At 36.7% G+C, this 13,767-nt stretch overlaps 2 protein-coding genes across 2 annotated transcripts; both read right to left on the bottom strand.

Annotated features, from left to right (window-relative positions):
- Positions 1-946: 946 nt before the first annotated feature.
- Positions 947-4,318, bottom strand: LOC132306625 (probable glucan endo-1,3-beta-glucosidase A6). The gene is made up of 3 exons (XM_059804087.1): positions 3,801-4,318; positions 2,374-3,672; positions 947-1,410 (listed from the first exon to the last, which is right to left on the bottom strand). Exons 1-3 carry the CDS (start codon positions 3,847-3,849, stop codon positions 1,373-1,375), a joined length of 1,386 nt encoding a protein of 461 aa, XP_059660070.1. The 5' UTR covers positions 3,850-4,318; the 3' UTR covers positions 947-1,372.
- Positions 4,319-10,639: 6,321 nt separating this feature from the next.
- LOC132309346 (uncharacterized mitochondrial protein AtMg00310-like) lies at positions 10,640-11,053 on the bottom strand. Its single transcript, XM_059807662.1, has one exon. It carries the CDS (start codon positions 11,051-11,053, stop codon positions 10,640-10,642), a length of 414 nt encoding a protein of 137 aa, XP_059663645.1.
- Positions 11,054-13,767: the final 2,714 nt, after the last annotated feature.

Raw genomic sequence — 13,767 nt, 5'->3', positions numbered from 1 at the left:
GATAGTAAATTAAAAGATACAAATTTAATTAGTTATTGCATAACCAAAATAGTCAAAGTAAAGAAGAAAGCATCAAATGTTCTCATATCCAAGTAGTTAGGATCCAAGTGTTTAAGTAACTAATAATTTAAAAGTCTTAAGGCGTAACGTGAAAAATAAATGGCAACTAAGAAAGTAATGTATGTATTTTTGTGAGGGTTTATATTAAAATGACCTAATTATTCATAATTAAATGAAAATAAAAAGGCTACCTAGTTGAATCCTTACCCCTAAGACAATATGAATCTTCAAAATCAATCTCAAATCCACTTATTCGCGTCATGTTAACAAATCGTGTCATGTAGAACTTCGTCACTCCTGCAGACCCTACAAACAAAAAATGTCCACTTCCATAGCTCCACATCCACCTCTCTGGCTTGGAAAATGTTTTATAGGTCAAATCACCTCGACAAAAAAACAAACATAGTGGGATCCACTACTATAGGGTATGACTCACAAAACTTTGTATCTTCGTCGGCCGATGTCAACCCTTTACCTTCCGATTTTCTCTCCCCAAATTAGTTTTATGCAATACCTCATCAACCCATTGCAAGAAAAATAGTACTTGAAGGGCTAATCTAACTGAATCCCAAACTCTCTTGCTTTCATGTCCTCGTCAAAAGAAGTGAGAGGTCACTCATCGGTTAAACATTTGAAGTGAAGAGTGTATTATTTTTCATCTCGACATTTTTTTTTTTTTTTTGTGACAGATATAATACAACGTATTTTTTAAAATAAAAAATAATAATTACAATTCTTTAAATAGGACATTTTTTTTTTAAATAGAAAGAGTATTTAATTTCCACAATAAAAAGGCAATAATAAGTCATTAATAAGCTGCTTTATTACATATCAACTTTATTTTACTATAATATCAGTGCCAGCTACAAAAGAAGACAGCTACATATAGCCGTTGCAAGTGTTCTTGACATTAACAAATAAGTGAATATAACACACAAATCTAGCCGTTGGTCAATCCTCCAGAACAAAAATTATAGCCGTTACCATCCTCTATATAAGTAACACAATAACTAATAATACTAATCAAAAGTTGATTAAGAAAGGTCCAACAAAAACAAAAGAATCTCTGACATCATCAATTGGATAGTGAATTGGGGGACCCATTTCAATCCTCTAGCTGGTGAGGTGTCCCTCTAAATTAAAGAGTTGGCGAACGCATGTCCCATGTAATAAAGCAGACCTTTTGATGTTATGTCTTAAATAAATGGGGGAGACCAAGTCGCTGTCCGAGAAGGAATCAATGAAAGAGCAGATATATTATTGTAACAACCTCTCTTATGAATTGCCCTTCCTAAAAATGTTTGCCACGTCTTCAGAGAGAAACACTTGGGAATTTGCAAGATCCAAAACCTGCAGAACCAACCCATCAAATATATATAAATAAATAAATAAATTAGAATAAATTTCATAAGATATATATATATATATATTATATTTTTCTTTGGAGATAAGTTACATCTAATATTTGCAGTCTCAAAAAATATTCAATTGTTTGTTTTTTTTCAAACAAGTAAGCGGACAAACATCCTAAAAAATTAAGAGTGCTTTAGAACATTGGGAGTGTAACTGTGTGACAACATTTGTATCATTTTTTTTCTTTTAAGAAAAAAAAAAAAAAAACAGTTGGAATGTGAGACAAGGTATCAGACAAATTATTACATGATCTTGAATCATGTGTAACTTGGTGGCCCAATTTAATCAAAATTAATGAATTTTACTACCGGAACTTGAAGCTACAACTTTTTACTTTTATAAAAACTAATATTCAATTTTCTTTATAGTATATTAATAAATTTTTGTGAGGTTATTTTTCTTAATCCGATAGTCTAGATTGAACTAACTGAACCAGCAAGTGTCAGTGATTGAGAACCATTTGCATTGGAAGCATCTTGACTCGCCAAATTTGTGTGAGAATAAAAAACACAAAGCTCAAAACATCTAATGTAACTTAATGTAAGAAAATATATTAAGGCAAACATAAAATATTCTTTTTGTAAAATTTTTTTTTTTTTTCAGATAAAATATTTTTTTATTTTTACTTTGTCGGTAGTTAGTTGAGATTGAGGCCGAACCTAACGGGCGAGGCATATAAAATAATTTGTCAAAAATTAATAAAATTATTATTATTATTTTTTTTCTTCATAAATATTTTACGATAACCGAACATCAAAATATAATAAAATTTACGTAGCCTAAATGATTCTGGTTCATTAATTAGTTCCAATACTAAATGAAAGAACACAATTTCATAAAGAACAAACCAATAATAGTAATTAATTAAGAATTGAATGTGGGTTGGAAGTTGGAACTTACTTGGGTCCTTAGCACTTTGCCTAGCAAGCCCATTGAAGTAACAGGTCCCACCAAACTTCTTAAACTGAGCCCAGTAAGAACTAAAAGCATAACTCGCATGCCAAGCCACTGAAATCGGTTTATAGCACTTCTTCCCGGGTTGAATCGGGTCACAGGTCCGATTACCCTGCCCACATGCATAAGTTAATGCTCCCGCCAACTCGGTCACATTCGCCCTTTTAGCAGCCACACACCATATCTTCCCTTTGTAAGGCTCGTTATTCGTCGGCTCTGGCAATGCCTTGAACTCCGACTCCGGTGTCTCCCCCGACAAATCAATCCCATAAATATTCGACCCATCCGGGTACAACAGCCCAAAATGCCGCTCCGTACCCGCCCCACCCTTCTGGTTCTCGTTATACAAGGCAAAAATAAAAGCCGGGAAAACCGTGCCCGGTCGAGCTGGTGTCCCACCCGCCGGTTTAGCCGTCAGCTTCTTTATAACATTCCGATTGTAAGTGGCAGCATTGTAAATATTGCAACCGATCTGGTCAATGTCACCACCATTGGGCCAACCCGTTTCCGCTATGAACAAACGGATATCCGGATAACCCATCCGTTTCATGGCGAATATGACAGCGTCGAGCATTTGATCGAGCAAGTTGGTGTAGGTCAAGCCCGTACCCGGGTCCGTGTACGTTATATTCGTCCGCTTTAGCAGAGCATAGTCGAGCTTTATATTGGTTGGGTCCGAAGCCCATGGAAAAAACGGGTACACATCCAAGAAAAAGAACGATTTGGTCCGATTCAGAAACTGCAACAACGGCTTGATGACCGAATTCGATACATCGGACCGAAACGTTCCGTTCGAAGGTGGGAAAGACGATTCCAACACGTCCATGGCCGACGGCGTGCCGACTTTGATCTTTTTGAGGCGGAAAGATTTGACCGAACTCTGGATTCGGCGCATGGCCGGGACGAGAGCCAGCCACGTCGGCTTGCCGGTGGAGCTGATGATTTCGTTCCCGACGAGGATGTATCGGATCTTGGTTTCGGGGTGGAAGGGGACGACATTTGTGTGGACCCACTGGTCTGCGAGTGTTTGGTTGGTGGAAATGTTGGCAATGATCTCGTTCGGGACCATGACCGAGACCTGAATGTCGGTGTCCTTGAGGGCTTTGAGAATTTTTGGGTTGGCATCGTAGATCTTCACGCGTTTGGCTTTTAGGGTTTTGATCAGTTCTACGGATTTTGATGGAGATGGTAGGTTATTTCCCAGCTGGCCATAGTTTACTCCGAGCTTGTTTGAGATCTCTGCACCTGCAAATCAACAAAAAAAAAAAAAAAGATTAGTTATACAAATACATATATATAAATATATATACACACACACACATGAATGCAAAAGATGAGCAAACCCCAGATCAGCAATTTTTGGGAGAACTTACTGGAGAAAGAAGCAAGTAAAGAGAGAAACAGTAAAGTGACAAAACCCATCTCCTGATTTTCTCTGTATCTTCTGTGACTGGTGTTTGTGATAATCAATAGGTGTTCCTTATTCAGAACTGATGACCATTTATTTTGATTAGAGAAGAAAGATTTGACAACGTGTGGAAATTTAATGTCGGTTAGAGAAGTGTTGGAGAAGAGAATCAGATTGATTGTTTGGGTGAGAATTTAATAGAGGTATGGTGCATAAGGTATTGACTGGTTTAATGAGGTGGGTGGGAGACCACTTTGTCTAATATTCTCCTTTTACTTTTGGGGAAAGAAAAGGGAAAGGAAAAAAGAAATGTTAAATAATAGGCAGAGAGAATCGGATCAGACGGATGAGGTAATGGGAAGAAAGGGAAGGATGAAAAGTCGCTTGCAAGACCCGAAAAAAGGAGGGAGTGAGACTGTGAGAGGGTGGTGTGTGTTGGGGGTTGGGTCTCTCTTTTTTCAATATTAGAGAGCTTCGCAGCAGTTTCGAGGAATAAAGGTGTCCCCAAAAAGCTCCAAATGGCATATGTGCCGAATACTGCCAATTAGCCGTTTGGGGTCTTCGTGGTGGTACCTCAATTAGTGTTAATTTAGTTGGGACTAACCACTATATTAATTGCAAGTAGCGCGGGGGCGTTTGTTAGAAGAATCTTTCGCTTTTCTTTTCTTTTTTTTTTTTTCGAAATATGAAGAAACAGAATATATATATATATATAAAAATAAAGGATAATTACATGGAGTGGGCCTTAGGCCAAATATGGAACATAACAGAAAACACAATTAACAGCTAGAATTAGCCATTAATGGAGGGTATTGAAGCCATAATCTGATGGTCAATCCCTAATTGGTAGGGAAACTCAGTCCGGTGGACGAGGGGGAGGACGACGACAAGAAGACTGCGAGAGATTCCACTCAGCTAGGATTTTTCGTGCGACTGAACTTCATGCGTTTTGAAGTGTGCTTGGTGACGCAGTGCATAACTTTTTATGATTTCTGAGTGGATATGGTGGATTCAGTAGTTACGTTCAGGAATTGTAGAGATGATGCTTGGGGAAAATGACCAAGCTGAGTTATTAAGGAAGAAATCAACTATGGTGGTCGCAGTAATGCCAGCATTTAGCATAAATGACCAAGCTGAGTTATTAATGATGCATATTTTTCTGTCAGCCCAAAATTGAGGGGAGAGAGATGAGGGGAGAGAGATGAGAGGAGAGATAAAATAATGGCTACTATGTAATTTTCATTTTTAGTTTTTCTAAAAATTTGAAATAAATATTTATTATTTATAATTGTATATAATAAGGATGTATTAATAAAAAGACTATAACACTTCCGTTTTTCTTCATTTTAACAAAGTAAGAAAAAGGGTGTTATTTTATCAATTCTTTCTATTATTTATTTTACTAAGCAAACGAAAAGAAATACATTCCTTTAAGATGCTTCATCCAATCACACGATGTATAAAAGTTCTGGTTGAAATAAAAGTCACGAATATGAATATCAATTTATGTATTCAAGGAGAGAGAGTGAGTGTATTTGTATAGTTACTAATTAAAAGTCATTGTTAGACAGTTAGAAGTGAAATCACGAATAAAAAAATATGTAATAATAATAATTGTCAAGATGGCATAACTCATTGTCACTTCATTGTTCTTTTGACAAACTTCCCACTTCCCCCAACCCAACTAACCAGGAGGGGTTAACTTGATAAGAATTCGGATATTTATGTGATTTGAGGTCAATTAGCTCATGCTTGAGCCGAAGAAAGAAAGTTCTTTCTTTGGCGTGTTTCATTTTCTTGCATCAAGTTGCCCTATGGAATTGTACAACTCATCGCCTACCTTATATCGATATATATATATATATATATATATATATTTCTTATCCTATTAGATATCTTCCAATTTCAGCTTCATGTAATTTCCATTTGTAATTATTCCATCCACTTCCTAAAAGTAACCATACTCACCTCCATTATTTCTCTCCCCATTCTCTACTGTACTCGAAGTCTTGACAAAACTGCACAGTTTGAGATTTAACTTTGAAAATGTCATTCCATGTCATCTTGACCTAAGTCATATAATTTTTTTCAACAGATGTCGTTCTCACGCTTCGAATGCTCGTCAATATATTTAATTTTCAACTGCGAGAAAATCTGACGCACTTAAATCGTATTTCAATATATCTTTTAATCTTGAAATATGGTTCAAATGTATTAGAACTGAATGTAATACTTTTTGCACAAAAAAAAAAAAAAAAAAATTGTACAACATATTGTATTACTGTAGCATAGGATCCAACCTTGCCTGGTTTTCGCAGTCTAATTTATTTATTAACAAGCTAGCAGTGGTAAATATTCCATTCATTAGGTCAGCTAATTTAAGCATGTGACTTATTCTTACCTACTGTAATTCCCATTACCTGAGTTCTTAACTTATCAATAACTTTCCTGCCCATCCAGCTTTAGTCCTGCAATCTGATCAAATCAAGTGGGAAGAAATTTAGTTTAAACTTGAAATAAGTTTTCTCTAATTACAAATTTAAGGTACCGAAACATTGTACTCGAGATAAACTTTTGGGTCTAACTCACTGCTAAGGGACTCACACTCGCATCTGAAGAGGGTAAAATACATGCGACCTTAACTCCGCTTGTACAGAAACACTCAAGATAAACTTTTAGGAAATGGATTTATTTCTTCCTTGAGTTGTTTACTTTGTAGAGCTCCATGATCACCTCTGTTTTAGGTGCACTTTCTTCTTTAGAATCCGGACTACTCACTTTAAATGTTGAATTCAGGTTAATCAACTAAATATAATAGGTGTGGTGGTGTTACCTGACTGCCGGAGTGATAAAGGGCCAAACCTTTAGAGCCTCCAACCCTGTCGGTCCCAGGTTCAATTCCCCTCCCCCACCCCCACTAACTATACTAACCAAGAAAAAAAAAAAAAACCTAAATATAAGTTAAATTTTGATTTTTTTTTTAATTTTAAATTCAAATTTGAAACGTGGACTGAGTACTATTAGGAACTTTGACTCGTAAATAAAGGAAATATATATATATATATATATATATATGTGGTTTGAGGTGAATTAGCTCATGCTTGTTCTGTCCTTGGCTTGTTTCATTTACTTGCATCATGAAGTTGTTCATGAAAGTTCTGTCTTTGGCTTGTTTCATTTACTTGCATCATGAAGTTGCTCATGAAAGTTCTGTCCTTGGCTTGTTTCATTTGCCTGCATCATGAAGTTGTTCATGAAAGTTCTGTCTTTGGCTTGTTTCATTTACTTGCATCATGAAGTTCATTAAATTATTTATACAGCTCATTGGGCTGCCTTCTATGCATGCCTCGTACTATTTGACATCATCATGTTTCTGCCTCAAAACTCAAAGGCATTTTCCGTAAAGTTGCTTCTTTTCCACTTGTAATTATTATTCCCTCCACTTCCTAAAAGTAACCACAATACACCACTAGACCTCCTCCATTCTTCTCGGTAAACAAAATTTTGCTCTTATATGAGGGGTACCAATTGACCAAAGTTTTTCATGTTATGATTTAAACTTAGAAATGTCATTCCAAGTGGATACTGACTCTATCTACAATCTCCTCTCAGTAAGGGGTGCAATTTAGGATGGACAATTCGAGCACAAACCGAGTACAACCTCATTTTCTACTAGCTTAGAGAATTATTTTTATAATCAGGGTTGGACTTAGGTTAAAAACTCTCAACCGGAATTTAATTGGGGTTTTGAGCTTAGGTTGAGGTACTAGCAACTTGAGTCTAACTAGAACCCGCATTCTAATATTATTTAACAAAGAAATGTCATTCCATGTGATACTGACTCCATTTACAGTCTCCTCTCAATTAGGGGTACAACTTGGGATGGACAATTCGAGCCCAAATTGAGTCTAGCCAAATTTCTTACTGGTTTGGGTAATTATTTTTATAATTAGGGTTGGAATTTAAGTCACAGAGAACAAATTCGAAAACTTGAGCGGGAGCGTGAGCGAGAGCATAAAAAGGGCAAAATCTACATCACACGAAATATGAACTAGAGTGAGAGCGCACGCAAAGCGTGAAAGCGACACATATTTAGAAGAATTGTGTGATTTTCGTAGTCTCAATCATAATTTAATTAGGGGTGAGCTTTTTTCCCTAATTGCCAGGTGAAATATATATATATATAGGGTTGAGCTTTGATCTACAAGCAACTCAAGCCCAACCGGAATCCGAATTCTAAAATTATTATATATATATATATATATATATATATATATATTATTTTAAAGACATGACATATAATATTCAAATTATTATCACATTTTTTCTTTTCAACTTTTTTTATTTAAATATTAATTTATTGTGTGTTTTCATTTTTTAGAATTAATTTTCTAAGGATTTATTTGTAATTTATTAAAATATTGCAATAAGTTTTTAGAACTTTTGTGTTTAGGAGTAATTTAGTATCAAATTGACTCAAAATTACATTAAAATTTTTGCTTAGAAATTGGTCATACGAGTAACTCAAATTAATTCAACTTTCTAATCCGAAATCTAAATCTTAGTTGTAAACTCGAGTTTAAAAATAGAAGAATGAGTTGGATTTCAGCTAAATAATTGGAGTTGAAGGTCGAGTTAGAGTTGAATATTTCATATATCGGATTCGGCTCAAACTGTACCTCTAACCTACTCAAGTTTCACTCTTACCTCTCACACAACCCAAACATAGGCACTAAGAATTTGATTACCAAACATTATGTGGGTCAATCTAATTTATTTATTAGCAAGCAGAATTGATATTTTCATTTTTTTTTTTCAAGGCAAGAAAATTTCATTAGCATAAAGCAAAATCAATCAATACATTCTAGTTCCACAATGTCCATCAAGGAGGGTGGAAAAGATGAAATAAAATAGACTGACTTTTTAACTCTCATAGCATACTGGGCTAACCAATGAGCCGCTTTGTTTCCCTCTCTATGAGTGAATTTGATTGAAAAGTCAACTTTCCGAGAGAGGAGCTGGATATCTTCAATCACTTGCATCATCAAAATAGGGCAGTTCTGATTGCGTAGAACCATATCAAGCACCCCTTTAGCATCTATCTAAAAAACCACTCTTTGAAAACCCCAATCCTTTACCCTTAGCATAGCGTGTCTGAGAATGAGGGCTTCCTCAATTGCAGGGACTAAAACATGCTTTGAGAAGAAAGTAAAGGCTGCCAATAAACTCCATTATGATCTCTAATCACCAGACCACCAGCAGCTTCAACGGGAAAGGCATGAACAACAGCATCCACATTAACTTTTAAAACACCAAAAGCAGGTTTAGACCATTTGATATGCAACAGGGACAAACTCACCAGAGACATAGCTCGATCAGTAATGAAAGAAGAAGGGTGAGCTTTAGCAAACTCCCAAAATTGACTCATGACAATGTCAATAATCCTTTGTTCCAGCCATCAATCCTTCTCATACAACATAGCATTCCTAATTTTCCAAAGATACCAACATATGGAGGCCGCCAAACCTATCAAGAACTTTTTGTCTTTATAATTGTCCCATCTTTGATTCAAGTCCATCCACCACGCCGGTTAAGAACTATCTCTGATAATAGCAACCTCCACTCTCAAGGGGCTGCACTTCCAAACCATTGCAGCTCTTGGACAATCACAAAGTAGATGTTTAATAGTTTCTATATGTAGACCACACACCATACACCACCCAGTGTTCACAAAACCTCATCTTGATACGGTCTCCCTAACAGTGAGTTTTTCATGGAAGCACCTCCATATGAAATGTTTTATTTTTGGCTTAGCAACCATTCTACAAAATTTGGGCCAAAAATGGTGTAGCTCTCTATGCAATTGGGTTTCCCCAATTGTAAGGACTGAAACATGCTTTGAGAAGAAAGTAAAGGCTGCCAACAACCTCCATTATGATCTCTAATCACCAGACCACCAACAACTTCAACGGGAAAGGCATGAACAACAGCATCCACATTAACTTTTAAAACACCAAAAGCAGGTTTAGACCACTTGATATGCAACAGGGACAAACTCACCGGAGACATAGCTCGATCAGTAATGGAGGAGGAAGGGTGAGCTTTAACAAACTCCCAAAATTGACTCATAACAATGTCAATAATCCTTTGTTCCAGCCACCAATCCTTCTCATACAACATAGCATTCCTAACTTTCCAAAGATACCAACATATGGAAGCCGTCAAACCTATCAAGAACTCCTTGTCTTTATAATTGTCCCATCTCTGATTCAAGTCCATCCACCACACCGGTCAAGAACTACCTCTGATAATAGCAACCTCCACTCTCAAGGGGCTGCACTTCCAAACCATTGCAGCTCTTGGACAATCACAAAGCAGATGTTTAATAGTTTATATATGTAGACCACACACCATACACCACCCAGTGTTCACAAAACCTCTTCTTAATATGGTTTCCCTAACAGTGAGTTTTTCATAGAAGCACCTCCATATGAAATGTTTTATTTTTGGCTTAGTAACCATTCTCCAAAAGTTGGGCCAAAAATGGTGTAGCTTTTTATAACAACTACTTTTGACATCATTAAATAAAACACCTCAAGTTAGATGTTTTAACTAAAGAGCCACCCAATAAGCAGATTTGACTGAGAACTTGCTGCCCGTAGAATAATCCCAAATTTGCCTATCATCTTGGACAGTCTGATGGAGTTGAATCTATAAGATAGATGGAACATCCTTCGTTGCAAAAATTTAAAAAATCAGCCTCTCATCGCACCGTATAGGATCCTCAAGAATAAGCTGTGATACCTATCCAACAGAAAAGTCATGAATCCATAGGGAAAGCTTAAAAGATATATTCCCAGGGATCCAACAATCTTTCCAACAATTGATCACTCTACCATTGCCAACTTTCCACAACAGTCGTTTCTCAAGAACACCTCTAGCTGCTAAAATACTGCTCCAAGCCCATGATGGATTATGAGTTTTCGAAGCTCTCATGAAATCCGTGAAAGAGAAATACCTTCCTTTTAGCAGCTCATAAACCAGACCTTGTCGCTCCACCTGCAATCTCCAACCTAACTTCGCTAATAACGCTAAGTTAAAAGCTTCCAAATCATGAAAGCCAAGCCCTCCGCACTTTTTTAGTTCCACCGGTTTATCCCAAGTAATCCAGTGAGTCTTGCGGCGCTCCTCAGACCCTGCCCACCAAAACTGCGACATGTGCTTTTTTAAACCATTACATAAATTTTTTGGCAATTTAAAACATGACATAGAGAAAGTAGGAATCGCTGTAAGCACGGCTTTTAATAAAATTTATTTATCGCTTAGAGATAAAAAACTTCCTTTCCAACTATTAAGCTAAGCGATCATTTTCTGCTTAACAAAACTGAAAACCTCCAACTTTGAACGACCTATGATGACCAGTAGCCCAAGGTATTTCTCTTGCGCACCTTCTCTCAGAATGAGCAAAAGGTTTCTAATAGCTTCACAATAATCCAAAAGAGTATTTTTGCTGAAGAAAATTGATGATTTGTCATAGTTAACAATCTATCCCGAAGCACTTGCATAGATAGAGAGTAAATCTTGTATTCTGCGAACCTCGACCAAATCAGCTTTACAAAATAGAATATAATCATCAGCAAAAAATAAGTGAGAAATAATAGGAGCTCTTCTATGAATCTATATGCCATTGATGTTACCGCGATGAAGATCATTAATCAGAAAAGCTGACAAACCCTTTGCACAGAGAATGAAAAGATACGGGCATAGGGGATCCCCTTAACGAACATCTCTGTCTGGCATAAAAACACCTGAAGAGACGCCATTAAAAATAATAGAGTAACTTACATTGCTGAAACACGCTTCAATTATAGAAACCCATTTGGGATCAAAACCCAATCTGGACATCACCGCTAATAAGAAGCTCCATTCAAATCTATCATAAGCTTTTTACATATCCAGTTTAATGGCCATAGAAAAATCAACCCCCCCCCCCCCCCCCCCAGCTTTGGTTTTCAAGAAATGCAAAAGCTCATGCCCGACAAGGATGTTATCCTGAATCAATCGGCCAAGAATAAAAAGCACTTTGGTGGATGTCCATAATACAATCCAATAAAGGCTTCATTCGATTTGCAAAAGTTTTAGAAAAAATCTTGTAAACCACATTACATAAAGCAATTAGTCGAAATTGAGAGATCTTGGTAGCATTATTCACTTTGGGGATTAAGACCAAATTAGTATGATTTAGGCTCTTCAAGAGATTACCTGATGATAAAAGATCATTAAAAAACTCCACAAGATCCTCTTTTATAATATTCCAGTTCTTATAAAAGAATAAGGGTGTGAAACCATCTGGCCCGGAGCTTTGCATGGGTGCATCTCGAACAAGGCTGATTTTAATTCTTCAGTAGTTGCAACTTTCAGTAACTCAGCATTCTGAGCGCCAGTAATCTTTGGCTACAGTAAACTAGTCACTCGATCCAGATCTGAAGGCTTTGAAGATTTAAATAAATACACAAAATAATTAATGGCAATATTTTAGACAATACTTTCCTCCTCATCCTAGCACCCTTGATCGTCTTCTAAGCCTAAGATGGAATTCTTGTGCCTCATTTGCTGAGTTTTAACATGAAAAAACTTAGAGTTACAATCCCTGCTTTCTCTAAGCCAGTCTACCTGACTCTTTTGCTTCCAAAAAAATTCTTCCTCTTTCTAAAGTGGCTGATGTCATTGGAGGTCGGCAACCTGCTTGCTTTTGTCCCTAAAACGCTGGTAGTCGAAGGGATATCATTGGACAAATGACTAGTGGCAAGATCCAAATTATCAAGTCTATATACCAATCGGCTTTCTACACCTTTTACTCGGAGCGATAGCCCATATGGAAGATTGCTCGAATCAGAGCCCGATATCGGCAACTCCTTCAACGAACATTGCTTTAGGATATGGCCCAGACACCCATACCTATAGCAAATAATAGGAAGCTGCTTGTATTTAAATGAAATCCATTTGGGTTTACCTTTGTACATGACTGTAGTTCCTCGCCGAATGGGTTTCCAAACGTCGATAGATACTCAAATACGAAGAAATCGACCTCCTCTTCCTTCCATTCTCTAACTTCGAGTGCATGGATTTTGGGAAAGAGACTTGCTAGTTTACAGCCCACATTTTTTGTTACAGCTTCCATTGGAAAGTTTAAAGCATGAACCCAGATATCAATCCCGGTATAAGTATGAGATTTATTCTTTGATGTGGACATATTTAGTGAAACAGATAGAATATTACATTAATTAGGTCAAGCATAATTGAATTTTCCATTCATTAGCTCAGCTAAATGTGAGATTTATTCTTCCTTATAGACTTATGTAGTGAAGTTTAATATTTGGTCTCTTATGAAATAGAAGGTTTTGGACTAAACTCATGAGACTTATGCTATGTTTGGTGTGCAGGAATAAAATGGAATGCAAGTGGGAATGGAATGAGAATGAGAACGAAATGGAATGACTATTCTCATTCTTTTGTTTGGATGTAAATATAAAAAATGTAAGAATAGAATGATAATAACCATTCTAGTGTTTTGTTGGATCAATTTAAAATTTAGAATAGAATAAATTTCAAATTGAATTATCCAAAATATCCCTCTTAGTAACAAATAAATTAAATTAATAAAATAACATTCTTTAATAATTTTTAAAAAATAAATGGTGGCAGTGTAGGTAGCGATAGTAGAAGCCAATTGAGGTGATTGTGGTGATGGTGAAAAGTAATAGAGGTAATGGTGGTGGAAGGAGGTGGTGGTGGTGGTTGTGGAAGGTGGTGGAAGGCGGTGGTTGCGACGGTGGTAGAAGGCAGTGGTGGTGGTGGAAGGCGACGGTGGTGGTGGTGGAAGGTGGCAGCGGCGGCGGTGGTGGAAGGCGGTAGCGGTGGTAAAAGGCGGT

This window comes from Cornus florida, unplaced genomic scaffold (genome assembly GCF_030987335.1).
Source record: "Cornus florida cultivar Cherokee Brave unplaced genomic scaffold, ASM3098733v1 CherokeeBrave_3.0.0_Hap2_Chr05, whole genome shotgun sequence".
Lineage (NCBI taxonomy): Eukaryota > Viridiplantae > Streptophyta > Magnoliopsida > Cornales > Cornaceae > Cornus > Cornus florida.
This window is presented reverse-complemented; position numbering and strand designations above follow the sequence as displayed.